This window comes from Urocampus carinirostris, chromosome 8 (assembly GCF_059441175.1).
Source record: "Urocampus carinirostris isolate Australia breed hairy pipefish chromosome 8, RoL_Ucar_1.0, whole genome shotgun sequence".
In the NCBI taxonomy this organism is placed as follows: Eukaryota; Metazoa; Chordata; class Actinopteri; order Syngnathiformes; family Syngnathidae; genus Urocampus; species Urocampus carinirostris.
In genome coordinates, this window is record NC_142356.1 from 30,677,167 (window position 1) to 30,703,255 (window position 26,089).

General features: G+C 39.6%; 2 protein-coding genes across 2 annotated transcripts in view; one reads left to right on the forward strand and one right to left on the reverse strand.

Annotated features, from left to right (window-relative positions):
* Window positions 1-354: 354 nt before the first annotated feature.
* The window catches only part of esf1 (ESF1 nucleolar pre-rRNA processing protein), a 36,643-nt gene continuing 10,908 nt past the window's right edge, over window positions 355-26,089 (forward strand). Inside the window, exons 1-10 of the mRNA XM_088342336.1 lie at window positions 355-3,730; window positions 10,357-10,459; window positions 14,003-14,079; window positions 16,231-16,552; window positions 16,672-16,919; window positions 16,990-17,103; window positions 19,081-19,190; window positions 21,341-21,493; window positions 22,608-22,722; window positions 24,073-24,388. Coding sequence (XP_088198462.1) covers window positions 16,240-16,552; window positions 16,672-16,919; window positions 16,990-17,103; window positions 19,081-19,190; window positions 21,341-21,493; window positions 22,608-22,722; window positions 24,073-24,388 — 1,369 coding nt within the window. The 5' untranslated portion in view covers window positions 355-3,730; window positions 10,357-10,459; window positions 14,003-14,079; window positions 16,231-16,239. The remainder of the gene's footprint in view (window positions 3,731-10,356; window positions 10,460-14,002; window positions 14,080-16,230; window positions 16,553-16,671; window positions 16,920-16,989; window positions 17,104-19,080; window positions 19,191-21,340; window positions 21,494-22,607; window positions 22,723-24,072; window positions 24,389-26,089) is intronic.
* On the reverse strand, window positions 3,499-11,766 carry LOC148361597 (uncharacterized). Its single transcript, XM_088342339.1, has 3 exons — window positions 11,715-11,766; window positions 7,214-7,669; window positions 3,499-4,476 (listed from the first exon to the last, which is right to left on the reverse strand). The coding sequence occupies exons 2-3, from the start codon at window positions 7,310-7,312 to the stop codon at window positions 4,054-4,056; spliced, it is 522 nt and encodes a 173-aa protein (XP_088198465.1). The 5' UTR covers window positions 7,313-7,669; window positions 11,715-11,766; the 3' UTR covers window positions 3,499-4,053.

Here is a 26,089-nt window from a genome sequence, read left to right on the forward strand (position 1 = left end):
TCAGGATGCAATCTCCTGACTTAAACAAACCTCAAAACATATTAATAAACATAAAAAATAGAATGAAAAACAAAAAACACAACACTTCTTTCTCTTCAATAGATTACAACATATAGGAAAGTTGCATGGAAAAATAAAACACTGAGATTAATGAACAGCTTTCCCCTCCTTCATCTGAGCCTCGAAACTGATCCAACATTTGATAAACTCTTTGATATAAGTTCTACATCCCATTTTTTCATGATGATTATTTGCCATTGATCAATTTCCTTCTTTTCACTCTACAGGAGTATATTCCGGATGGCCAGGAAGGAGTGTTTTGAAGCCACCAATTTACTTAATGATTGTCCGTGAGGCAAGGGGTTTCTAGTTTTTAAATGGTAACAAATGTAAAAAGCCTATTTGATGAGATATTTTTGAGGTTGGCTGTTTTTTCTTTTCTCTTTGCTCTTTTTCCACAAACTTGTCTTAAAAGTGTGCAGCAGATTTCCACCGACCAAGGCGTAGATTAGCTGCTATTGACGGCGTGTAGGACAAATAGGTATGCATCCTGGCCTGACACCTTCAGTCATGATGCCCACCCAGAATTTACGTCAACTGTTGCATTATTTCACTTGGGTTTCTATCAAATTGCTGTTTGTTATTTTTGTTTTCATTCATCTCAATAAAAAAATGCTTATTCTGCATTCAATATCAACATTTAAGTGGAACAATAATAATTCTTAAATAATTGGTTAATTACCTGTAAAGAAATAATCTTTAGTCTATTTATTGTAACTAACTAACACTGCATCATCGATCAGAGCATAGCAAATTTAACACTTTAACACACCTAAAATAACAATAATACATAGTAAGATATACTTTTGAGACAAACAAAATGTTCACAGTTCACCGATCCCTTAACCGCCTGAATCGGTAGGACACCACTGAGGATGTAACTCTGGTAAGCTCGTTCACTACTGACGGGTCTGGGCCTGTATTTGGGTGTTGGCAAAGTTGACACCAGTCCATTCCTTGATGTTGCTGGCCCAGTTCTTATGACTATGCCCTGAAGAATGAGCTTGACAACAGTTCTTCGTAGGGTCCAATGTGCCATCTGACGCTGTTGTGGACTGTTTGTTCATCTCACGGGCGTTTTTGCTGATTTTGAGAAGTTTCCTGTAGCATCGGATCTCCGTGGCCTGGATTTTCTTTCCAGTTTTCCTATAAGAGTCCATGTCTTACAAGCCTAGAGTAGGATGGAAGTAACCAGCGCTTGCATGAGTCTGATCTTTGATTTCACTTAGTTATAAGTCTGGTAAGTCCGGCTGTGATTTGAGCTATCCTGGCCATGATTTCTGGTTCTGACCCCTCTTCTGATGTGTCAGCTTAATATATTTGAATTTGATGACACATTCAAAATCTTTGTGGTTGATGGTAAAGTTTGTGGTGATACCTTGGGGATTTTCGGTCATTACTCTCGTTTTTCTGTGCTGATTTCCATCCCATACTGGGTTGATGCTTTTCCAACGCCATTGACTAGAACTCTGAGTTCCTGTTCTTCTCCTGCCAGTCCGGCATTATCATCTGCAAAATGGAGGTTGGTGAGGTTGTGTTCCTTTAATGCTGGCTGTACCTGTATGTTGGTTTAGGGCTTAGGTCATGGTCCTTTACGGGAAGATGTTGAATAAAAGTGGAGATAGAACGCAGCCTTGTTGCACACGGCCTATGGTTTAAAATTGGTACCAAAGATCAGTATTGTACATTTTGCATTGCCGTACAGCTGTTCAAAGGTCTGAACTAATTTCTGGCCGATGTTGTACTTCGTTATGATAATGCCAGTAAATAAACTTACAGTAGCATATGCATATATTTCAAATTTGTAGTTATTTGCATAATTTTTCATTTCATAAGATATCAACTGATTGGAAACTATAACTCTTCTCCGGTATTGCTTACAGTTAATGTGAGTTTAATATACATTTATGTATTAATTACTTCAAAGGACAAATCTACATGATTTTAAACCTTTTCACACTAAACTATTGGCATTAATATTTTACCTTTAGAGCACTAACTATGCCTTTTCTTATGAAATAATATATTTTATGGTGTGATTTTCACTGTGCATCTTCTATACAAAGCAACCACTACCATTTCTTGCTGGACTTGCAATGCATTCAAAGACTAGACTTGCAATCGAAGTTTTAAAATATTCGAAGAAAAATCCATGGCGTTCGAACTTGTGTTTTGTCTTTTTCAGTTATGTTTCCGATGTTTGAGTTTGAGTACTAAGTACGAAGTAATCAAGCAATTCAAATGCGTTTCACTTGATAAATGCTACTTGCATCGCTATCACAAGCATGTCTAAAAAAAGTCACAAGTGAAGCGTCACAACAGTTGTACATACAAAGGTATGCAGTCAGCCATTTTCACTGGGTTGGAGGGTCTGCTGGTTGAAGCACAACCCTTTACTGTCATTCTCACAGAGAGCTCATTGTCACAAAACCTTCACCAAATTTTGGGTGGGCCAAAATGTAATGAAGCAGAAACAGAGGCAGGTGTTCTAAAAAAAAAAACATGGTATTTAACAACAAAATCTGGAACGAAGTAAAAAATAAACAAGGGGACAACTAACAAATTACCCAACCCAAAAGCAGAAACCAAAAACAAACTCGGTGTGGAAATGGAAATGCAAATGGAAGTGAAAGACAATGACTTGACAGCCTCTGCTGCCACCACAGTCCTTAAATACGTTTTTTGTTGATTATTCAGGTGCGGCTAACAAAGGACGGCGCGCGGGCCGCTCTGTCTGCCTTTTGGTACCCTCTGTAGGCCTGATCCTTGCACTTTGTTAATAGTGTTTGAGTCAGGGATTGGCATTTTAGAATGGTGTAAAGCTTCAAAAGTTTAATTCAGTTGATCATCAGTGTATTATTTCAAGCAAATAATTGATGAATAATAAAACAGTGTGAACAAGTATTAAAACTATTTGCTCCCCTACATGAAACAGATAGTACTGGTATCCAGGGTTACCTGTAGCAGGATAAGCCTCCTGATCTGACTCAGATACAGCACCTTAATCATCCAGCCGTCGTTGTTTTTCAGTGTAAAGCGTCATCCCGCTCTTAAGAGATGAGCCGGACCTTGGCATTGATAGGCAGCGGTGTGTGACAATTCTAAAACTAGATTTAAATCACTTTGGAAAAACGATTTTGTTCCAAAATCACATTGTACAAACCTCATTGCATGACTTGTGGCTTCCACATTTTTACTGAAAAACAAACTTTGTGGTTATTGCGTTAGTTAGTCCTTTGTTTTTATGACATAATATAGGCTTAAAAGGTTCTTTGTCCAAGTAAAGGACTTTGGCATTCAGTATATCTTTTTATCTAAATTCAAATTATTGATGTATGTAAATGAATTTATTACAAGGCGGATTCAAAGATGAAATAGTTCACTCAAAAATAAAAAATGTACTATGTTTTGTTTCACCATGTTCTTGGATAATGCAGAATCACAAATTGAAAATATTTTCCCACTGGATTCCTTTATTGACAGTTGGACAGCAGGGGGCAGTAAAGCTCAACAAACAACCCGACACCATACAGAGGATGAAGATGAAGAACATCTTTGGTTGACACATATCTACCAAAAGGGTGTGTCTATCCAGTTGAAGGTGTTCGTGTGTATAGTCCAGGGTCAACAATCTTAATACAATGTAATGACGTGACATCAACATGTGAAGGTCAGTTTCATTGATTGCTCACCTAATGTGGAGGCTTTGTCAATATTTTGCAAGTTGTGTATTTTTTATTGGATGCTCATCCCGATGTTTAAACTTTGTTTTGTTTATGAAAGCACTTATATTGGTCGTCAACTATACACGGACCTGGTCCCTATTCCTGCAAAAAGCGGGAGTCCACAGTACAAGTTGTTGGAAACTGGAATTTGGTCAGGGAACAAAAAAACCTCACAAATGAAGGTAGGAGTCCTTGAAGCATTTTGAAAGCAAACATGGGCTTTGATCTACAACAATGACTGAGATCAGGAACAAATAAGAGAGCCTGGTCATACGTAGCGCCCGCTGGACCTGATCTCCGGGCATAGCTTGGCCTCCAGGTCCTCGATCTTGATGGACTCGGTGTCCCTGGAGCTACTGAGGCTTGCGGCCCTTGTGATCTTGCTGAGGGTCTCCTCGTAGGGGGGCGGCAGGTAGACCATGACGAAGACCCCGTCCGAGCTCGTCGAGCTGGTGCTGGCATGGCGCTCTGCTCCGCGGCTCAGCGACGACAGCAAGTTTGCGCTGCTCTCGGCGTCCTGAAGATCCAGCGCGATCACGTTTGCCAGGCCCAGTTTGGAAGCTGAGGCCCGGCAGCGACGGGACACTGAGACCGCCAGCAGTGCCAGCAAAAGGACCACCACTAATGGCAGGACCACATACAGCAGCAGCTCGTACTTTCTGTCCTCACCCAGGTCGTTCCAGTTGAAGCCCTGTTGATACACAACCAAGTGGAAATTATAATATTATTCGTAGGTTTTGGGTGGGACCTAAAGATATCATTAATTCATTCATTATCTGCACCGCTCATCCTCAGAAGGGTCGCGGGGGTGCTGGAGCCCATTCCAGCTATCTTTGGGCAGTGGGCAGGGGACACCCTTAACTGGTTGCCAGCCAGTCGCAGGGCACACAGGGACACACAACTCACTCGCTCATTCACACTTAGTGACAATTCAGAGTGGCCAATTAACCTGACATCCCTGTTTTTGGAATGTGGTAGGAAACCTACGCAAGCACGGGGAGAACATACAAACTCTACACAGGATGGTTCGATCTCATGACCTCAGAACTGTGCCGCACACGTGCTAACCACTGCGCCGCCGTGCTGCCCACCTAAAGATATCAGTTTATCAGTATTGGGCCAGTTTTAGAACCAAAGCATCTACCATTGCACAATAAAAAGTCAACCGTCTCTCATTGGCTCCGCTGCCAGGGTGACAACAGAACTGTAACATGTTTACAATTTGGAAAGTGAAAAGTGAGCTTTTTTATGTTTTTTTAAATGTGTGGTGTTGACACAGTAGCAAACCACTTTACCTTACGAATAACACCTTTTGCTGAAGTTGAAAAAATAATTTTGCGCTGCACTTCCTGCCTTCCTCTGCCATTTTTAGCCCCTGGTAGTGAAGGTACATAGATTTTTCTCTCTTTTCCGCCTGGCAGGCAGGATGCAGCCAATGCCCAGGTAGGGAGAGGGGCTAAACGTGTGCCTCTCAGTTATACGCTCAGGCATAAACTTAGAGTAACCAAAGACACTGAGTGAGAGAGAGGAGGGCTGCACTATCTCCAAAGTAATTGGTAAAAAAGTTAACTATTGATCCTAGGACTATAGTATCGATCCAATCCAAATACTGGCTTAGGATCTTACCGCCAAACCCAACTTCCAATACCTGTACCACTGCACAACTAAAGGTTACTAAAAACTACAGTGTCTCATAATGTTGTCTTTTATCTTACTTTCATAGTGGAAACAAAACGTAAAACACATGTATGGATAGTCAAAGTGGGTTAGTAGGAATACCAACTGTGTCAACATCAAAGTGTGCAGATTAATTCGCGTTGATTAAAGCGCTCTTAAAAAGTAATCCGGTGGCTCTCGCTATCAGCCGCAAGCTCTGTTCACGCGCTTAAAAAGTTGGCCTCCAACAAACCCTGGCAATAATGCGGGATCAATTATTGTATTGGTTTTGTGCCCAAAATAATTTAAGTAACTCTACTTGTGTGTTTGACATTAGTGTCTGGTCTCAGCAGACGTTTTCTTAGGTACACTCTCTTTGTGTCAATACTGTTGGGGCAAGTGCTATTAATTCTGTTGATGAGTTGCTATGCTTGCTGATCCTTGTTGATGATGAACTGAGGCTGCGGTAAATCTTCTCATCTCGCGCAATCAACACGAATTCTGATCCGCCATACACAAATGGGACAACAAGGAGAACGCCTCAAATGCACTGTCTTTCTGTGAGCAGAGTTGCGATGCAGACATTTTTTCCCCTCAATAAATTATCAGTAGAAAATTTTCTTTTGGGAATTTTCTTCTTGTTATTTTTTATTTAGATTGTATTTGTAATTTTTTGAGTCTGTAAAATGTAACAATCAAACTAAATGATTCCGCCCTGAGTTTGTAAGTTTCGTACTGCCCTGAATTCTTTCTGTTGCTCTCTATGTGACTTGACTTGATTGCTAAAAACACATTAAAGAAGTAATAGAACATACAAATACAGCATTAAAATAGATAAGATGATAATAAAATGACTTTAAAGCCCTGGCCTCTAGTGGCAACGTCTGGAAATTCTCTCAACTTGGATTTTCTCACATGTGTCAGCAAAACATTTCCTCGAAATTGTCCCTAGGTGTGAATGAGCGAATGAGTTGTCTGTCTCCACGTGCCCTGCAATTGGCTGGCAACCAGTTCAGGGTGTCCCCTGCCCACTGCCCGAAGATGGCTGGGATGGGCTCCAGGCCCCCCGCGACCCTAATGAGGATAAGCGGTACGGCTAATGAGATGAGATGAGATGAGACATCTTGTATCTCGAGTCGCTCGTCTGTAGAGGTATCACTTTATTTAATTTTTAACATATCATGTATATGTCATGACATTTTTTTTTCTATGCAAATGTTCTTTGTGATTTGAATCATAAGTATGTTATAAGTTACTTTACATGAAGAGTTACATTTATTTTACATACAAATCATATTTGGCTACATTCACAAATTATATCAGGCCCTTTGAGGACAGCCATTACACTGATGAGGCCCTCAGTGAAAATGAGTTTGACAACCCTATTGTACACGCTGAATGTAGGGCACATACCCTTAACCTTCGGATGAGTGACCTATCAGTGCATCCACTCTTCCATGAGTGGGGACAACAATTAATGCAATACTCATGGCATCGTGTCATTAACATGTTTTATGAGGAATACCTAGAATATGACATTACAACCTATTTTTCCATAAATATTTTAAACAATACCAACCCATGGGGTCATTTTTGACCTCATTTATGCAACCATGGGTTAAAGCTTATTGAACACACTCACTGTCTTTTAAAGTCATAATCAAAGCGCGTACGAAGCCAAAAGTTATCACACCCCGTATATTTTGGTGACAGTTCATTACTAGGATTGTCACAAATTTTATGACAAAATAGTTTCCAGTGTCTGGGCTCACCTGCTGCTCAAGGCCAGAAGGCGCCGGGGTCACCCAGTCGTAGGAGCCGCGCCCTGCGGGGCCAAAGCGCCGCCAGCTGCTCTCCAGGAGGCCACGCATGCTGATGTGATGGAGTCCGGCTCCTGCACACCGCTTTGCGGGAAAAAACGTATTTGGAGCAGCGTGGTGGTGTTTTTGTTTTGTGTTATGGGTTCATAGGGGGCGGGGACTCACTCACGTGCAAACACATGCATGCAAAAAAATATCAGGATTCAGGCCAGCCGAGAGATTTACTGGTGCCCCACATCGCTCTTGCTGTGTGTGCGCGAATGAGAGTCAGAAGGCAGCGGCGGCCGTCACGTGGAATGCACTGCTTGAGGATGAAAGCCAAAATAAATTTTTTGTAAGCCGCAGTTTTCTGACCGTAAGTCGCCAGTTGTTTGACACGCTCCAAGGCAGGGGTCTCTATCCTGGTCTCTGTGGGCACACGGTAGACAGAATTTGTCAAATACAATTGTATCAACTGTAGTGTTGAATTTTCACGAGCAATCATTCACATTATTGTTCAGCAACCACAAGGTCCTGGACCGGTACCGGGCCGTAGGTTGATTGGTCCCTGGCCACACAGAAAGAAAAATAGTTGCCTGTTTTTTCTTTTACCCTATTTATTGTGTATATACACATTTTTTAACCCCACATAACCTTAAATTTTGGGTCTTTTTGCAGTAGGATATTACTGTACTTAAGCGAGTGGTTCTCAAATAGTAGAAGCCCCCTGGGGTGTGCGAGGCTCCATCAAGGGGGGCACAGGTGCATTACACTTCGGGGAATTTTTTTTACTTTCCCAGAATTAAGTGCGAGAGAAACGGGGTAAAGAGCCAAACAAAAGTCCACTACCGAAGACTAAGACGAGAAAGTTTGACAAAGTGTATGTAGGGCTTAGCTTCACTGTAAACACTGCAGGAGATGATCAAAGACCAGTGTGCTTGATATGTAAAAAATGTTGGCAGCGGACAGCACGAAGCCAAAAAAATGAAGCTGTCACATAAAGACAATACAACCCAACCACATTGATAAGACGCTTGACTTTTTTTTTCAGCAAAAATGAGCCGAAAGGCGTAGATTCGATCGACAGAGGCGACGTGTTACCACCAATATCAAGCAATCGTTATTTTGTCCCCACCAGTATTATGTGACCGGGTAAGAAGGAACAGGGGGGGATTGCTTCTTTCAAGTGGGGGCGTGACAGAAAAGAAGAGAGCACTAAGAAGCACTGATTTAAGCGATGATTGATCCATCGCTAAATAATGCTGACCACATTTCCTCAGCATTGGATGAAACAGGAATAGAACCCGTAAGGCAGCGCTTTCAGCGCTGTGGATGCCATGGGAAAAGGCATTCGATTTTCTCTCAGCAGCAAACCTTAACATTTTAATGGAGCATTATTGGAACCAGTCCAGCCAAAACCACGTTGAACAACGTGGTACTGTTAATAAAAATAGCGTAGTGAAAAGATAATATCTAATGACTTCTCCTGTACCATCTATAACTGTAGTGATCGAGTGATTACACAGTGGATTTATGATTATTATTATTAAACATTGTTGTGATTATTAATTATCATTCATCCATTATTCATCCATTTTTTGTGCGGATTATCCTCACTATGTGGAAGCCCATCCCAGCTATCTTCTGGCAATGGGCAAGTAACACCCTGAACTGCCAGTGGCAGGGCACACAATCACAGACAACTCACTTGCTTATTCACAACTAGGGATAATTTTGACCGGCAAATCAGCCTGAACTTTTTGGAATGTGTGAGGAAACCGATGTGCCCAGAGGAAACCCACACAGGCACGGGGAGAACATGCAAACTCTGCATGGTGAGGTTGCGGTTGCTGGAATTGAACTCTGGACCGGGGAGGTACCTGTTAACCACCCACCCGCCGATATTATTGTCATTATTATTATTATTATTTTATTATCATTATTATTGTTATTATCTCAGTACTAATGTTATTAGTAGGCCGGACCCCGAGAATATTGATGGGCCTGTGGTACAGAAAAGGTTGTGTACCACTGATTTACATAACCAGCACACTACATGATCGATTGCTAATTCTATGAATATTTTCATAGAATTAGCCTTTCAATTATAAATGTTATCACCCAGTTTCCTTTTTAAAGGGACATAGCGCATAGTTTATCGCCTTATAGTGGGAAAAAAAACTTTTTGTTATAAAATTGGATTTGTGTAATAAGCATACATGAACTAGTTGAACTAGTTTTTAGGTATCTTGTTTCAGACTGATCATGATGTTTCTGTGATGAGTGCATTTTTAAATGGTCAGCATATCTTGAATCCCAGGAGTTTGAGCTTTCCAATGATACATGGCATGATTAGTGATATAGTGAAGTTGCGACTTTGCTTCTCAGCAGTCGTTAATGACAGTTTCCTACAGCTCAACAAGTCATCCGGGTCCTGATAACATCGTACCAGCCCCGCAGCAAAACCAGAACCATCTTCTTGGAATTCTGTTTTGATGTTCGTCAAATGTAATGAGACAAAAGTTCGACTTGGGTCAAGTTGAACGTGACCTCAACAGTTCCCCTTTTAAATCCCATGCACAAATTTAGACTCACTCTTACAGGTTGTTGGCCTTGCTGCTGCTTTTTCATCCAAACATCTGGCGTCGCCTGCTGGCGTGCCATTGGCATTCCTTAATCCTGGTTGAAATATTACATCACATGCAAGCACGCACACCAACACCAGACCTTGGGATTTGACACCAGACCTCAATTATTTGGTTTATTTAGAGAAATCTATACCTACTGATTGAAACAGGAGCGTCGTATTTATATGTCATATGTCACAAAAGACAAAAGTGAGTACACCCCTCAACACCCACATATTTTTAAAGAGATTTCAATACAGTGTTGGTAGAACAACAAATAGAAGAAACATTGCTTTGGCACAATGAAATGTAGTCTGTGTATAGCTTTTATAGCAGTGTAAATTTATTTTAAACCTCAAAAACTCAAAATATAGCCACCAATAACTCAACCCCTTTGCAACAAAAGTGAATACACCGTAAAGTGAAAGTTCCTGATGTGTATGGTCTGAGTACTTTCATGCTGACCCCCCACCTCTTCAATCCCTGCAGCAATCCTGACAGCACTCCTGCACCTATCCTTCTTGGATGGCCTTTGGATGTGACGCTGTGCACGTTCACTCAGCTTCTTTGGACATCCAACACGAGATGTGATGTGAGTATACATATACCACGAAGGTATATATATATATATATATATATATATATATATATATATATATATATATATATATATATATATATATATATATACCCCGCGACCCTAATGAGGATAAGCGGCTAATGAGATGAGATGAGATGTGTGTGTGTGTGTGTGTGTGTGTGTGTGTGTGTGTGTGTGTGTGTAGTATTATCTGTCTGTTGTTTATGAGTTGCGTGTGAGATATACGCCCTGTCACTATTTCAACCCAGTCCTGTCAGTCCCCTGTTGTCAGTCCGTCTGCGAACCTCAGTGTATAATAGGCAAGCCTTTTTCAACCCTGACTCCCACCTGTCCCGTTTTTGCTCCCGTCTGTCTGCGGCTACGACCTGTTTTGATCCTGACCACGTCTGCTCTCCCATCACGGCTTACGACCTCTTTTTGTCCCCAACTACGTCTACTCTCCCGTTCTGGCTTACGACTCAATTCCAACCCCGACTACGCCTTGCTCTCCCAGTCATGGCTACGACCAGTTATTCCGTCCCTGACCCCGCCATCGCTCGATACGGAAGATCCACTTCCGTGTTCGGATCACAATTCGAGTACGAGAGCGACTTGTTTCCTGCGTCCAGGGAACACCGGATCATGGGCGGAGCCCTTTGTCTTTCCTTCAATAAAACTTGTGGTAAACGCCACGCAATTGGGTCATGTTTCCATTCTGGTCATGACACTTTCAAGCATTCTGTTCTTATTTAAGTTATACGACATGTGATCACAAACAATGTAACTGCCTGAAAATAATAATAAATAATAAATGAAAATGAATAAAAATAAACTTGCCATACAGTTTTTTTTACGTAACAATTGTATTTTTTTCATGACTACAAACATACAACCGGTGTGCTATTTATAAAACTGGTCCAAGACAACGAGTTTCTGACGTGTAACGGATAAACCCATAACGGAAAAATACTGTTGTTGGCATCAGTTTTGATAATAAGTTCTTGGGTTTATTAGAAAAAAACTTCATGAAAACTACAAGGAATCCAGTAGATTTTGTTTTGCAGAACTAGGTTGACCAAATATTGGTCACATTTTAATTCTGCTAGCTCAAGGTAGCAACAGTGTAAAATGCTGCAGCAAAGTGGTCAACGCGTGCGTGCATGTCAACAGTCCGCAGAGCATCGAAGACATCTGCGTGGCCGGTCGGGAATGATGAAAAATCTCCAGTGTGGGATTATGTCGCCAGCGTGCCCGTGTGATTACTCACGTGGCCGTGGCAGGATCACAGCTAGCGTGCGGGAGAGCGCCATGACACCGATGAAACCTAATCCTCAGTCAAGTCCAGTCACATTTAGCTGTTGAGTCCTAAATAACTGGAATCTCAAAGGGCTTCACCACTGTGGCTTTTGGGATGGGTTATGAGTGGGAAATGTCGCAGAACAAAAAAAAAGACTCAATAATGGCTTGGAACTTGAAGCCAATAATAACTTGAACAGATTTTGGTACGAAGGGTAAAATTGATGCTCTGTTTGAGAAATGTGTACTTGGCCATGTAGCTATACAGGAGGCACAGCCCCTGCTGCAGAAAACATGCCCCAAACCATGACAATTCCTCCTCCACCTTTCACTGCCTTTTGTTTTACACACTGCGGGTTTAAACTTTCACCAAACACATTGCTTCCCATCGGACCCAAATGAATTAAATGCGTGACCTTCCTCTCTTGCATCTGCCTACCGTAAACGACCAGCCTTCTTGGGCCACTTGGATAATTTAGTCGTTTTGCAAAGATTCACTATTCTTGAAATCGCAGATTAGGAACGATCAACATGTTTTGCTATGGCTGAGAGGGTCATAACTTTCGTTTCCTTCCGGACAACCTGACGCCGGAGGCTTTCTTTCACTTTAGAATGGCCCACCATCTTGCAAGTCAGTGAAAGTGGCCGTTAGAATGCTGGTTAAATAGGGGTTGACAGGCAATCAAGGACATTGGCGGTGTGTGCTAGATTAGCACCATTAAGTTGAAGGCACCTGAAAGTGTTCCGTAATATGGATCAGTGCATTTTTGGCAAAATATAGGATTTTTTTTGTGAAATGTTTTATCCCTTTTGTGAAAAAGTCTTGTCGTAGCATGGTATAGATGCAACAAAAAGTCTGTGAACTGTTGAGCAGTGATGATGGTATTTTTTCAGAATGATTAATTTATTTGTAAATTGTTCTCTAATTTTGATCTCCAGTGTAATGTTGATAAGACATTAAAAGACGCCAAGGTAGGCCAAACTACATCTTTACTTGGTTGGAAAGTTGAAACAGAAAAAAACTCACTTGGGGTACAAGTTTTGGACCAAATTAGTCGATGTAAACACAACCATGATTATTTTCTGACTGAGTTAACACAAACTAATGATTAAGGGCTATGTTTGGACTAAATCATGTCCAATAGATGTCCAGTGCTTGGCTGGATAGGATTGTTTCGAAAGAATATTGGCGTCACAGTCTGGAATGCTGAGTATGGCAGCAGACAGAGAAAAAAACATAAATTCATCAACACATCCCAGCATATGATTGGTTGCTCTCTCCCCACATTGGAGGACATTGCTGCCTAGCAAGCACAACAACATTGAAAAGGACTCCTCACACCCTGGCCACCATCTCTCTTCTGTTATAAATTTATATTTTGCCTATGTAAGGAAAAATGTGTATTCATATTTCATATCTTATTCATCAAATAATTTTGAATTGTTGCTAAAAGTTATTGCACTATAGTTCCAATGCACTTCCAACTTAGGAAGTCTCCAGGCGCTAACTTGGAAATCTTTTTGAATACTTATCCTGACATTCTTTGTATCTTATTTTTTTACTTTTAAGTCTTTATATTGAGTTTATTCAGGATTGTCTAATTTCGTTGTAAGGGATGGGCAGAAAACCTGTATGATGCGGCAGGGGTAAACCGGTGAAAGCTGTCGGGCCCTGCTGTTGAACGGAAGAGTGTGTTGTGTCACCCTGACCCGGGTGACATGGCCACTTTCTTGTGTCCCATTTCATCTGGAGCGACTAAAGCATGACCAACTTTGGTGCCGAGATGCTTAACTTGTTTGGGTGTTTGGGCATTTGGGTTGGCCATGGTCCAAAAAAGTTTGTGTGTTTTTTGCTACTTTTTAAAAAAAAAGTTGTTTTTGTATGTGTTTGTCTTGCTGTCAGTCACCCCTCTCGAGGGATATGACCAGGGTAGGTAGGTCGATCGATAGAATTTCGTTGTAAACAATGTTCACTTTATTGTTGGAATAAAAACTAAATCTAATTCTAGTTTTCACTCTGATTCTAATTATAATTCTAATTCTAAGTGCAATTCTATCTATCCATCCATACATCCATTATCTGTACCGCTTATCCTCAGTAGGGTCGCGGGGGTGCTGGAGCCCATCCCAGCTATCTTCAGGCAGTGGGCAGGGTACACCCTGATTTGGTTGCCAGCCAGTCGCAGGCAGTAATTCTATCTATTGCAGCTCTAATTAAAATTCTAGAACGCTCGGTTTGATCTTGCTTTGTTTCCGTAGTCCTCTACCCGGAAGTGCAGGCTCGCCTTGCATGCTGGGAAAACACGTGTGCTCCCTTGGACAATATTTGTGTAAAGGTAAGCCTTTTATATTTTATATTTGTCGAGTTTTTCTCGCACTTGTATACAGTTTTACGCTTTCACCCCTTTCTCCCTGTTGCATCTCTTTTTTTGTCAAGAAACAGTCCCATTATTTAAACGAGACAGGCAACATCGTTACCATTTTCAGAAGGATGGATAAATATTTACTACAAGCGTACAAGACCAGCATATTAAATTGTTTTTTTAGGCATTTAATAGGCAGTGTTTTTTAATCTCAGTCCAAAAACAGTTGACAGCTAAAATGTGTTAAATGACCTCGGTTCTTTATTTCTATGCCGAAATACATCGTCTCTCAGATGTCCAGTTCTATATTTACAGTTGATTTGTTAGTACGACAGAAGTAACAGAATTCAGCAAATCATAAAAGGGTGTTAGAGTAAAAACAAAATAAAACGAGTACCTGAAAGTGAGAGATCTTGTTTACATAATACAAATCCTCTCTACGGTGACCGATTTGTGTATTAATTAAATATTATAAATAATGTAGGAAAAATCGGCGTTTATATTGATTTACAATGATTAACTTATTACCTCACATGTTTCATGAACTTATGAGGGAATTTATTGTGTCCTTCCACAAAACAGTAGCTTGCATCTGCATTATGAACCTGTAATTAGGTCTTAAAATCTAGATCAGGGTGTTAAACAGTTAAACAGACTAATGGCCGAATAGAATATGTGGCTTCAAGCCGAGGGCCAGACTGATCAAATATTGTTTTTTTTTTTGTAAATGATAGTTTAGTGAACTTAGTTGAACTTACTGAAAAACTAACAAATATATTTAAATACGATAGGATAAATGAGGCAGTATCTTGAAATGATTTATTCTGTCATTAATATTTATTTTTCAAAATGCAAAAATATATTTATTTTGTTAAAAAATGCTCATAACCTGAAATATACCAATATTGTTCAGGCATCATCAGTATCCTTTAGTTTCTATTGTAGCAAAGGTAGGTAGGTAGGTAAATTCTATCAATCTACCCTGGTCATATCCCTCGAGAGGGCGGACCGTCAGCAAGACAAATGCATACAGTAAAACAAACAAAAGAAAAAAGTAGCAAAAAACACGCGAAAAATGTGACCATGGTCCACCCTAATGCCCCAACACCCAAACAAGTTAAGCACCTCGGCACCCAAGTTGGTCATGCTTTCGTCCCTCCAGATGAAACAAGACACAAGAAAGCGGCCATGACACTCAGGTCATGGTGACACAACACACTCTTCTGTTCAACAACAGGGCCCGACAGCTTTCACTGATTTACCACTGCCGCATAATACAGGTGTCTTGCCCAGCCCCTAAAACACGTCCAAAAATCCCACTATCCTTTCACAACACCTCCACTCATTCCTATAACCAACAAGAGCTCTAGCTTCCACTAGATTTAGACCTCTTTCCTGCAGTGCACTCATAACACAATCCATCCACGTCAATCGCGGCCTTCCTCTTGGTCTCCTTCCATTTACTTCCATTTACTGCTCTGTAGATCCTCTTCAACATTCGCTCCTTATTCATCCTCTCCATGTGTCCAGACCAATCGAGTACTCTCTTATCCACACGCTTGCTCAGTTCCGCTACTACTCCAGTTCTGTCTCTCACAATTTCATTTCTCAATCTATCCAATCTGGTCACTCCTAACACTTCATCTCAAAAACATTTAATTTCCTTCTCAAATCTGCATTCAGGCTCAAAGTCTCTGCACCATACAACATAGTCGGCACTATTACACTCGCATACAGTCCTCTCTAAACATCAAGGCTAAATTTTCTTCAATGAAAAAAAATAATCATTGCAATTTTCCATTACTCAACTGAAATAGTTTTAGTTGATTGAATGATTCAATCCTATTCCTTGAAGGAGAAGTAAGGTGCTGTAAAAAAACACAATGATTCCTCATGTATATAATAAAATAGTGAATCACGATCATCTCAGGGGCTGCAGAAAACGTTTTTGCTGGCCCAATTTTTCCTGTGGGCCTTGATTTTGACATTTCTTCCCATAATATAAATCACTGGTATTTTTTATATTCAGTTATAATATTTATATATAATACACCACAAATATTCGCATTAACTGGCACTAAATGAAAGCTTCATAGGTGAAAAAAAATAAAAATTTGTTGTCAGGTGGCGGCCATGTCATCCCAAAAGAGCATGAAGGAGAAAGGGAAGGCGCCGGCAGATGAGCGTTTCACGCGCGTCCAGCGGGATCCACGTTTCTGGGAAATGCCCGACCGCCAGCGAAAGATCACCATTGATAAGCGTTTTGAGTCCATGTTCCATGACGAGCGCTTTAAAGTCAAATACACTGTGGACAAGCGGGGGCGACCTGTCAACCACTCTACCGCAGAGGACCTCAGGCGCTTCTACCAGATCTCGGAAGATGAAAATGATGAGGATGAAGATGAGGAGGAGAAGAAGGAGTTAGAGAAAGAGCAAGTCCAAACCAGTAAGGCCACTCAAGGGATAGACCAATCGGCTCTTTCAAGATATAGAAAGCTTTAAGTCCACAAACAGGACAGATAAGCATTCAAACAAGCTTTTTGATTTTTTACTCTTATTTTTTAGGTGACCAAGATGATGAGGAGGAGGAGGCAGAAGATGATGAAACCAAAGGTAGCGACTCAGAGGACGAAGACTCAGGCTCGGATTCTGGGGACGACAGCGGTCCAGACTTGGCTCGCGGCAAAGGTAATGTGGAGACCAGCTCGGACGAAGACGAAGAAGATGAGACTGAGGCCATCCTGCAGTCTGAGGAGGAGGAGATTGAGCACGACTGGGGAGAGCTCTGCAAGGACGCCACACGCAGCGAGCAGGTAAGCCTGGCCTCAAGTGTATGAAGTGTATGAAGGTCTGACACAGCTGCCCACCTACTGCTAATTCCAGGTTTGGCGTCGTCTGGCCATCTGCAACATGGACTGGGACCGCCTCAAAGCCAAAGACCTGCTTGCCATGCTCAATTCCTTCAAGCCAGAAGGGGGCGCTGTGCTGTCAGTCAAGGTAAGAGTGCAGTGGGAGACAGCTAAGTAGTAACAAAAGAAGTATTTTAACCCTTAATATCCATTTTGTTTTTGATGGCATACACTACCGTTCAAAAGTTCCAGAAAATATTGTGTTTTTCATAAAAATGTCACCCTTTTATTTATTACGTGAGTGGTCCAATTTCTCTGTGGTGTTGTTACCCATATTATCTCTTCCTTTTGTCGACCCGTATCTGATATGGCTTTTTTGCCACAACTCTGCCTTGAAGTCCAGCATCTTGAAGTCCCCTGTAGATGTTGACACTGGTGTTTTGGGCTCACGATTTAACAAAGCTGAGAGTAATGTACTTTTGCTTGGTTGTGCAGCGGGGCCTCCCACTTCTCTTTCTACTCTAGTTAGAGCCTATTTGTATGGTTCTCTGAAGGGAGTATTAGTAACACAGTTGTTAGGAGATCTTATGTTTCTTGGCAATAAACTCGAATAGACTGTCAATTTCACATGAAAGTTCTCTTTTTGTCATTCTGAAAGCTTAGTCAGACTCACAAATGTGATGCTCAAGGTACTCTACTAAGTCAAGGAAAGGTCAGTGTTGTAGCTTCTCTAACCAGCGTAACCATTTTCATCATTACACGAGAGTTTTTCAAGTCATCCATTAATTAGCCTTCTAATGCAATTAGCAAATGCATTATACTATTTGTACACTGGAGTGTTGGTTAATGGAAATGGGCTTCTATACAGACGCTGCCCTACTTACGAACAAGATCGTTCATAAGTCGCTTCAGTGCTATATTTTGTATCGAATGTATGTTTAAGGTTTATATAAGACTGTTTAAGGCTTATATAAATAACCAGTATTTTTTTGTGCTAAAAAATAAACATTTCATAAAATAATATGCTCTTTAAAGATAAATAAAGTTAAGTGTAACTTACTTTTGGAAGATGAGCTTCAAAAGTTAGGCAACTTTCTCCTCCATGGTAAAAAGTGGCCGAAAGAAAGCGATCCAACCATTTACTCAACCGCATCAAGCTTTCATATTCCACTTTCATTTGAAAACAAACAGCTCGTCTCTTCTTTACACTTCACACCAACCATATTGAATGGATGCATGAGATATTAAACAATAAAATTGTCAAAGTTCTTAGCGCGCTCGAGATACAGTATAGAATGTTTACACATGAACTAGGAAAAGGAAGCTGGATTTCTTCTTCAGGGTGGAGGCTGGGTGACCTCTCACAGCGCCACACGCCAGTAGCGGCGGAAAGAAGCACTAAAGTAATGTCCTGTACTCGGAAAAAGGTGCACACAATATAAAATCTAACAAGCAGGATTTTCTGGATCTTTTTCGACATCCCGAAAGAAAAGTTCGTATCTACCGTTTTTTGTAAGTCGAATGGTTGCAAGTAGGGGAGCGTCTGTAATCCTATGTGGGTATTGCATTAAAACCAGACATTTGCCACAACAATACTCATTTACCACATCAACAAAGTGTGGTTGTGTACTTGTGATTAATGCTTTCTCCAATAAACGCTATTTTGAAAGTATGCCTACTGCATGAAATTCAGCTCTGTGGTCTCTGATGAGGTGCATTGTTTCCTAAATATTGTCACCTTACAAAAAACAACCACACATTAATTACCGAATACATAACCAGCTCTGCTGCCCGCTCATCCATTGCCACTTGTCCGAGTGTGAGTGTGCTTCTTGTTTGAGCCGAATATTCCGCAAAATAAGATGCTGACATGACATTAAGACGCAGCACCGATCAATAATGGAAAGGTTAGCCAGGGAGAGGCCGAGGAAAACTGTGTAATGGAAAGGGGGCTTAAGCGACCCCAAACTTGAGAACAGTATTCTATGTTGCGATGTATTTCACCTTCCTGACTCCTCCCATACCAAAGTGAGCAGGGGTTATCTGTACAGCACAGTTCACAAGAACAAGATCAGGTGCATCAAAATTGACTCACAGTATTTTTTAATATATTTTTGGGATGCAGATTTACCCATCAGAGTTTGGCAAGGAGAGGCTGCAGATGGAGGAGTCCCAGGGCCCGCTGGAGCTCAGGGCACTGCCAGATGATTCCGACGAGGACACCGCAGACGACAGGTGAGTGTGATGGTGTTAGTTTTCTAATGGAATTTTTTCAAATGTTTAGTTTTCCATCTTTCACGGCCTTCAATCAGCACTGCTGGAACTGCCACTATTTTGCTAATGAGGCGAATCACAAGTTCATTTTATCCTTAGGAAATAGAGTAATATCATTTTAGGGGGCTGATAAAATAACTGATATTACTGGTTGAACTTTCATGATAACTGATCTTTGCTCCAGCCTGATTTTTGAACAGTATAAAACTTAAAAGTTCATTTCTTTTATGTGCCAAAATCAGGCATTGTTTATCATACAGCAGCGCTCTAAATTTACAACATGAAATTACTTTGAATTTTAAATGAAAGACGACCTTTTTTTAAACATTGACTTAAGCTTACAGAAAGTCTGACTATGATACCCAACTGGAGCTAAAAGGTTTTATGTGAATTGCTTTTCGGATGTCAGATTAACAAAAATGTGTGTCTGGTTACCACCAATTTGATAAATATTGGTGGTGAAAATCACATCAGACTAGATGATCTCTATTATTGGTTTCAATTTGTTTCGCAAAATTTGACTGTCTCTGTCTCATTTGTTTAGCGTTTCAAATGGCGAGTCAGTAAACATCTTGCTTATATCTGAGTTTTAACAAAGGGACATTTATCCATAAAGTGCCATAATGTATTACTTAGTGGTAACAAAAACATAATTCATTAAGGTCTAGAAATGCTTGTTCTTTCTGCCGGTATAAAACATGAGTCTTACCTAGAGAGAACTGACATAAATGTCACCACCTTGCTGCTAAGGGTACCCCCCAAAAACGGTGGGAAAGGCTGGGCAAAAAAACCGAGAGGAAAAATGATGTGGTTTGGTCACTTTGAGTATCCGTAGTTTGTATTCTTCTTTGTGCTCTGTCGCACTCCACAGTTGCTCTACACAATGCAGAAACATCAAATGGTCAAATATTAGAGAAGTCTCAAACCCTGGCGATAGTTTGAAGCTCCCGCCTCAGTATGAAAGTTAAAGGGACAGCGTATATTATTATATGTATACAAAATACGGAAACTCAAAGTGACAAAAACGCAGCTTGTTACTCTTGAAAAGAAGAGGTATAAGAAAAAGGAAAACATGGTTAATAAATAAGGACAAAAAAGAAAAGAGAAAAGAGAGGGGGGGAAAAGACAAGGTAAAACTCAAGAAAAATATAAAAATGAAAAGAAAATTTGGGATAGAATTGCATCTTATTTCGTTTTTGTTCTTTTTTACTTAAATTCCTTTATTTCTTTAATTTTTTCGTTCTTTTTCTCATTTTTTTTGGTTTATTTTCTTTTTCTTTTCTTTTTATTCCATTTTCTTTTTTGCTTCTTCTTATTTATTCTGTATTTCTTTTTCTTTTTTTAATCCCTTCTTTTTGTCTTTCTTTGTGAAAGGCTGGGTGAACTTTGGAAGAAAAATTGTAGTTTTTGCTCACTTTCAGTCTCCGTAATTTGTAGTCTTCTTCTGACTTATATTTGGTTACACTACACATTACATCACATAAAACCCTTTCCCTCAAAGATTCAATTAAAAAAACATTGATTTGAATAATGGACACAAAAAAAAATGAAATATACCAATGCTAATTCTTCCAAATATTCTTATTATTTCTTTTACATAGTGGAATACATACTTAGTAGTCGCCACCATGTTTGTTGACATCTTGGTCTTACGCTGTGCTCATTAGGCACTGGTTTTTGCTCGCATTAGACAATAAAGTGCCATCTACTGGTCAAACATGACACAATGTACCATTAAGTGAAACACTTATAACTCCAAAAATGTGATCTGGGTAACATTTTAACTGAAATCATCAGACAATGTTTGGGATAAGAAATTAATGAGTACTGCACAATTGTGATCTTTGTTTCTGTACTTATTTGTATGGAAATCGAATAAAATAGAAAGTCACTATTAAGTTCTTGTATATTAATGATGCATGCATTTAAAATGTAAAAAAATTGAAATGGAGAAACAAATTAACCTTAACCATCCTCAGGCATTTTTATTTTGCATGTGATAAATCAAAGGTCTGAACAACCACAATAAAAAAAAGCCAAATTTAATACTGAAACATTGTACGGTTTCTGCTGGTGTGGAGAAAACAACAGCGTTGTGTTGACCTTCCCAGCTTGTACCGAGAGAAGAAGCGCGACTACCAGTTCAAGCGCCTCAAGTATTTCTACGCCATTGCCGAGTGCGACTCTGCAGCCACCGCTGCAAAAATCTATCAGGAGTGTGACGGCTTAGAGTATGAGAGCAGCTGCTCCGTTCTGGATCTCAGGTAACGCAACTCTACAAGTAGTGAACACCTGAACTGTGAACATGCCCCAGTCTGGTCAGGTCATTTACTGTAGTGTAATGACAGTGTGGGTGTAATTTGATCACATTATCTTTGTGTGTTGTACAGAGGTGGATCAATTATCAGCACCGATATTTGGGAATTTGACGGATATCAGTATCGGCATTTTTATTTATTCGATCGCCTGTCTAGATATGTTTGAAACTGGGTTATTTAAGTAAAGATGCAGCCCAAACTCTCTTTCTCCCTCTCCCTCAGTCTTGTAAATTAACCACCCCGCACTGAAGCAGGAAGAATAACGTTAGAGCGGAGCAAATCTGCTAACTCCTGAATCCCGACATGACTGTGAATCAAGACCGCTGATAAAATCGGTATTTTTAAAAAGTATGTGGTAGAAAAGCATGCGTGATTACGAGATTGCATAAAAAGTGTAGTTATACTTGTTTTAGAGAAGCACGTTGAGGTGGAGACTGATATATTAGCTCTTATCATAACATGAGTTCGTCAATCAAGCTTGTGTGTTTTGATTTAGAGAGAGCATAAAAAGCATGCTAAATTGGAAGGCTGAGTGATTGCCTGTTACCATAAAATCAGTCCGTAAATCTGGTTCTAGAAGAGGAGTGCCCACACTTATCAATTCGCGAGCTCTGTTAAAATTTTGATGCTCCTCTTGTTTTAAGTTTATTTAAATAATGTGAGTTGTATTGGTTTATTGTAGAAAAATCAGGGAGCTATATTCGTATTTATGAACCTTTATACGATTTGCTGCTTAGCCTAAGTTTTTTTCCAGCACTTTTAATTTTTGGTTTAAGTGAAAGATTAGTCAAGTTAGTTTTGTTGAAATTGTAATTTATTTACTGTAAAAAGTTTCAGAAAGCTATTAACGTTTTATTTAAATTCATAACAAATATTGTTGTTTTCTTTTTGCATTATTAAAAAATTCTCATGCCAATATTTAAGCTTTTAAAGCGATTGAATATCAGCTCCAGATATCGGTTTCTGCCTCCCCTTAATACTAATAATGAGTATTGGTATCGGCTCTGAAAAATCCATATCGGTAGATCCTTCATGCTTTAGTGTATCTTGGTCTGTCCAGGTTTGTGCCCGATGACGTGACGTTCGAGGACCCTCCGAAAGATGTAGCGACCGACGTCAACTTTGCGACCTACACGCCCAAACTTTTCACTGCGACATCCAGCGCCACCTCAAAGGTATTCATGTGACTAGGAAGAGGAATCTAGAATATGGCATCAGGACATAGGAGACAAATTCTTTCACAAGTACTTTAAACCAGTTGTTTCTTTTTTATAGACATTGTCTATTGTGCTGCAGGAAATTGGCCAATTTCATCTTGGCAAAAAAAAATGTTCCATTGTTTAGCTTTCTTCCATTGATCAGCCAAATAACTGTAACTTTCAGTCATATATGTATATATATATATATATATATATATATATATATACAGTGTTTACATACACAGTGTGTGTATATATTATATATAAAGTGCTGTTCAAAATAATAGCAATGCAAAGTGTCTAACCAGAATATCCGTGGTTTGTAGTATATGTAGTATATATGCCCAATTGCACAGCCTTTGGAGCGTGCTTATTATGAATGCTGGGTCTTGTTTGTTTTCTGAGAATCTACTGCACCTACTGGTAACCTGTCTGGCAACAATAAAAAAATATATTAAAAACCAGGGATATTTTTTGTTAGTCACATTTTACTATTACTTTGAACAGCTATTTTTATTTATATATATATATATATATATATATATATATATATATATACTGTGTGTATAATCTGCTCGTGAGGTCGTACAAGGAAATATGTAAAGTATCTTATTAAATATCATATTTTGTTAGATGAAGCTGTTTGAGATTTAACAAAAAAATTAAAATAAATTAAACAAAGTAAATATCTTTGCTGATTTTTCATTATTAAACCTAAGGCACACTCTTAAAAATAGAATTTTACCATATTTTTATACAAAGGGCGCACTGGACTATAGGGCGCATGTAATTAATGCTACAGTAAACGCTAACATATTTATTAATTTGTGTACGACCATTACTGTATATATTAGGGCAATGATAGATCAGTCGAGAATGGAGGAAACAGAAAGTCATCCTGAAAGATTTAAATAAACGCAAATTCCGATACACCAAAGAGTTGTTTTCGTCGTCATACTTTTTTGCATTCATTTATATCTTTCAGGACGACTTACTGTTTTCTCCATGCTCAAACATTAGTTCCTGACAGCGTGAGTGAGAATAGTGGGTGAATGAGAACAAAATCGAATGCATTTTCAAATGTCATCTGTATCACTGCTGGTCTAGAGGTTATGTTTTGGCCCTCTCACCACTGCGACCCGGGTTCGCTTGCCATTGCTTACAATATTTTTCCATTTTTGCTATGCCGGTCAAAGTACACTGCGGGACTAACCCCCTTTGTTGGTCATATTGTTAGTGAAAGCAGTAAAAATCAATGGAGATGGAAATCTTGCAAAATAAATGAAATTAAAAATGTAGTCAATAAATGTAGTTTTGTTCAATCAGGTCGAGCTGACCTGGGACGAAACAGACCCAGACCGTGTGAGCGCCCTCAGCAGGAAGTTCAACAAAAGTGAGCTCCTGGACATGGACTTCAAGGCCTACTTGGCTTCGTCCAGCGAAGATGAGGAGGTGGAGGAAGATGAGGAGGAAGAGGAGAAAGACGAGAAAGAAAAGAAAGAAGACAAGATAACAGAGAACAAAACCAAGTCTAAGGATCAGCTGGAGAAGTACCGACAGCTCCTGCAAGGTCTCATGGACAAGGAAAAGACAGAACAGGAGGAGGACCGCAAGATGGAAATGGAGGTCACGTGGGTGCCCGGTAAGGCATTAGCCAAGAAAAGCACAAAATATCAAGTTTGTCATTTTTTTCGTTATTATTTTGTATGCACACATCTACAGTGTTCAATGACACTGCTTTATTGGGTCCAACTCTTGCTCTATTCTGGGTCAAAATCAGTTGAATTAAATTTTCTCTAGGTAGGGACCATAAAGCTCAATCAGAAAATAATACAAATTGGTAAATGTCAAGTGATGCTAGTTCATACATGCCAACATTTGACATTAAAATGGTTTACTATATTTTTACGGGCGAAACACGATCCATCTCCAGAATATGAAAACAAAAACAACATATGCTATATGTTTGAAACCGGAAGTGGTATACTTTTACTTAAATGGAAATCTCGAGCTGGGTTCATTAAGGCTGACTTCAAGATAAAGCAGCCGTAGTCTAAAATACTAGTCTTGAGGCAAGATTTTTTGTTTAAATTTGAAAAACAAAAACAAAAGGTACATGCATTTTAAACGGCTCGTCGTTTTTAAGGGGAGAAAGCGGTAGTCTGACACATCAAACTGTTGTGTTGCTGAGTATGAATCACCAGGACTCAACGAAAGGTTGTGCTTTAAAAGAAATCCAGTGAATAAAACCTTGTTATTCATTGCATCCAGTTTTCGTTTGCTACATAATCAAATCATCAAATTTGTCTGACTTACTTCCCTGGAGTCTCTTTGATGCATTGCAGTCGCAATATGTCGCAAAACATTGTATTCTCGGCAATGTTCACAAAAAGCTTAACTCCCGTTTTTGTGATGCTTCTAAAAAAGTATGATCATTTATCCATTTGGTTTTGAACTTATCAAAGGGTTCGTACGGGTGCTTGAAATCCTAGGAAATCCTTGAATTTTAATGTTGTATTTTCAAAAATTAAAAAGTGCTTCAATTTTGGATGAAGTGCTTGCAGATGCTTGAAATTGTTGCCATGTTCCTCAACAAGTCTGCTAAAAAAATTGACACCAACTCTGCTAACTGGTGGCTTCGTTTTGACATTGCATTTAGTCTTCCTTCATCCTTAACCTCTTTAGAGCCTCAAATATATTTGCGATTTACTTAAGATCTAAAAATCATGTCTTGATAAATACACACGCAAGATAACAAATTGCATATGTAATTCACTGATATATTTGTGGCTCTGTAAAGTACATGATTCACACCAGATTTTTTCTTCAAATGGCACTGGAAAAAAAGAAAAATTGGCTTTAAAAGTTGTCAAAGTGCCTCAATATGGCCGTGTAAAAGATGTACGAACCCTTTTATTGCTGTTCTTAGCTTTCTACTTTTCTGGTGTAATCTTTAGAGTTCTTGTTCGATCATGTCCACATTCCAACATTCAAAAAACAGAAGTGTCGAACTTTTACCAAAACAGAAATCTAATGCGGTCGTTTAATCACGATTCAAAATAAAGCAGCCATAGATGAAAATACTGGTCTTGAGTCGAGATTTTTTTGGTTGTTTAAATTTGAAAAAGCTGTAGATTTTTTTGAAAATTGGGAGGTGTTTTAAATCAGAGAAATCAGGGAGGTCTGTAGCTGGTAGGTTGGTTTGTAGACATAGATAGATACTTTATTCATCCCCATAGGCAAATTCACACTTCCAGCAGTATCCTTGTGTTGCAAAAAAAAACAATAATAAAGTTAAAGGAATATAATACATAAATACCCAATGTAACGTGTTAATATAGAA

Excerpts from the sequence above, each read along its gene's own strand:
- LOC148361597 (XM_088342339.1), bottom strand. The coding sequence starts at position 7,312 with ATGCGTGGCCTCCTGGAGAGCAGCTGGCGGCGCTTTGGCCCCGCAGGG. Across the intron at positions 4,477-7,213 it reads CTTCTGGCCTTGAGCAGCAG|GGCTTCAACTGGAACGACCT; the intron begins GTGAGCCCAGAC and ends GTGTATCAACAG.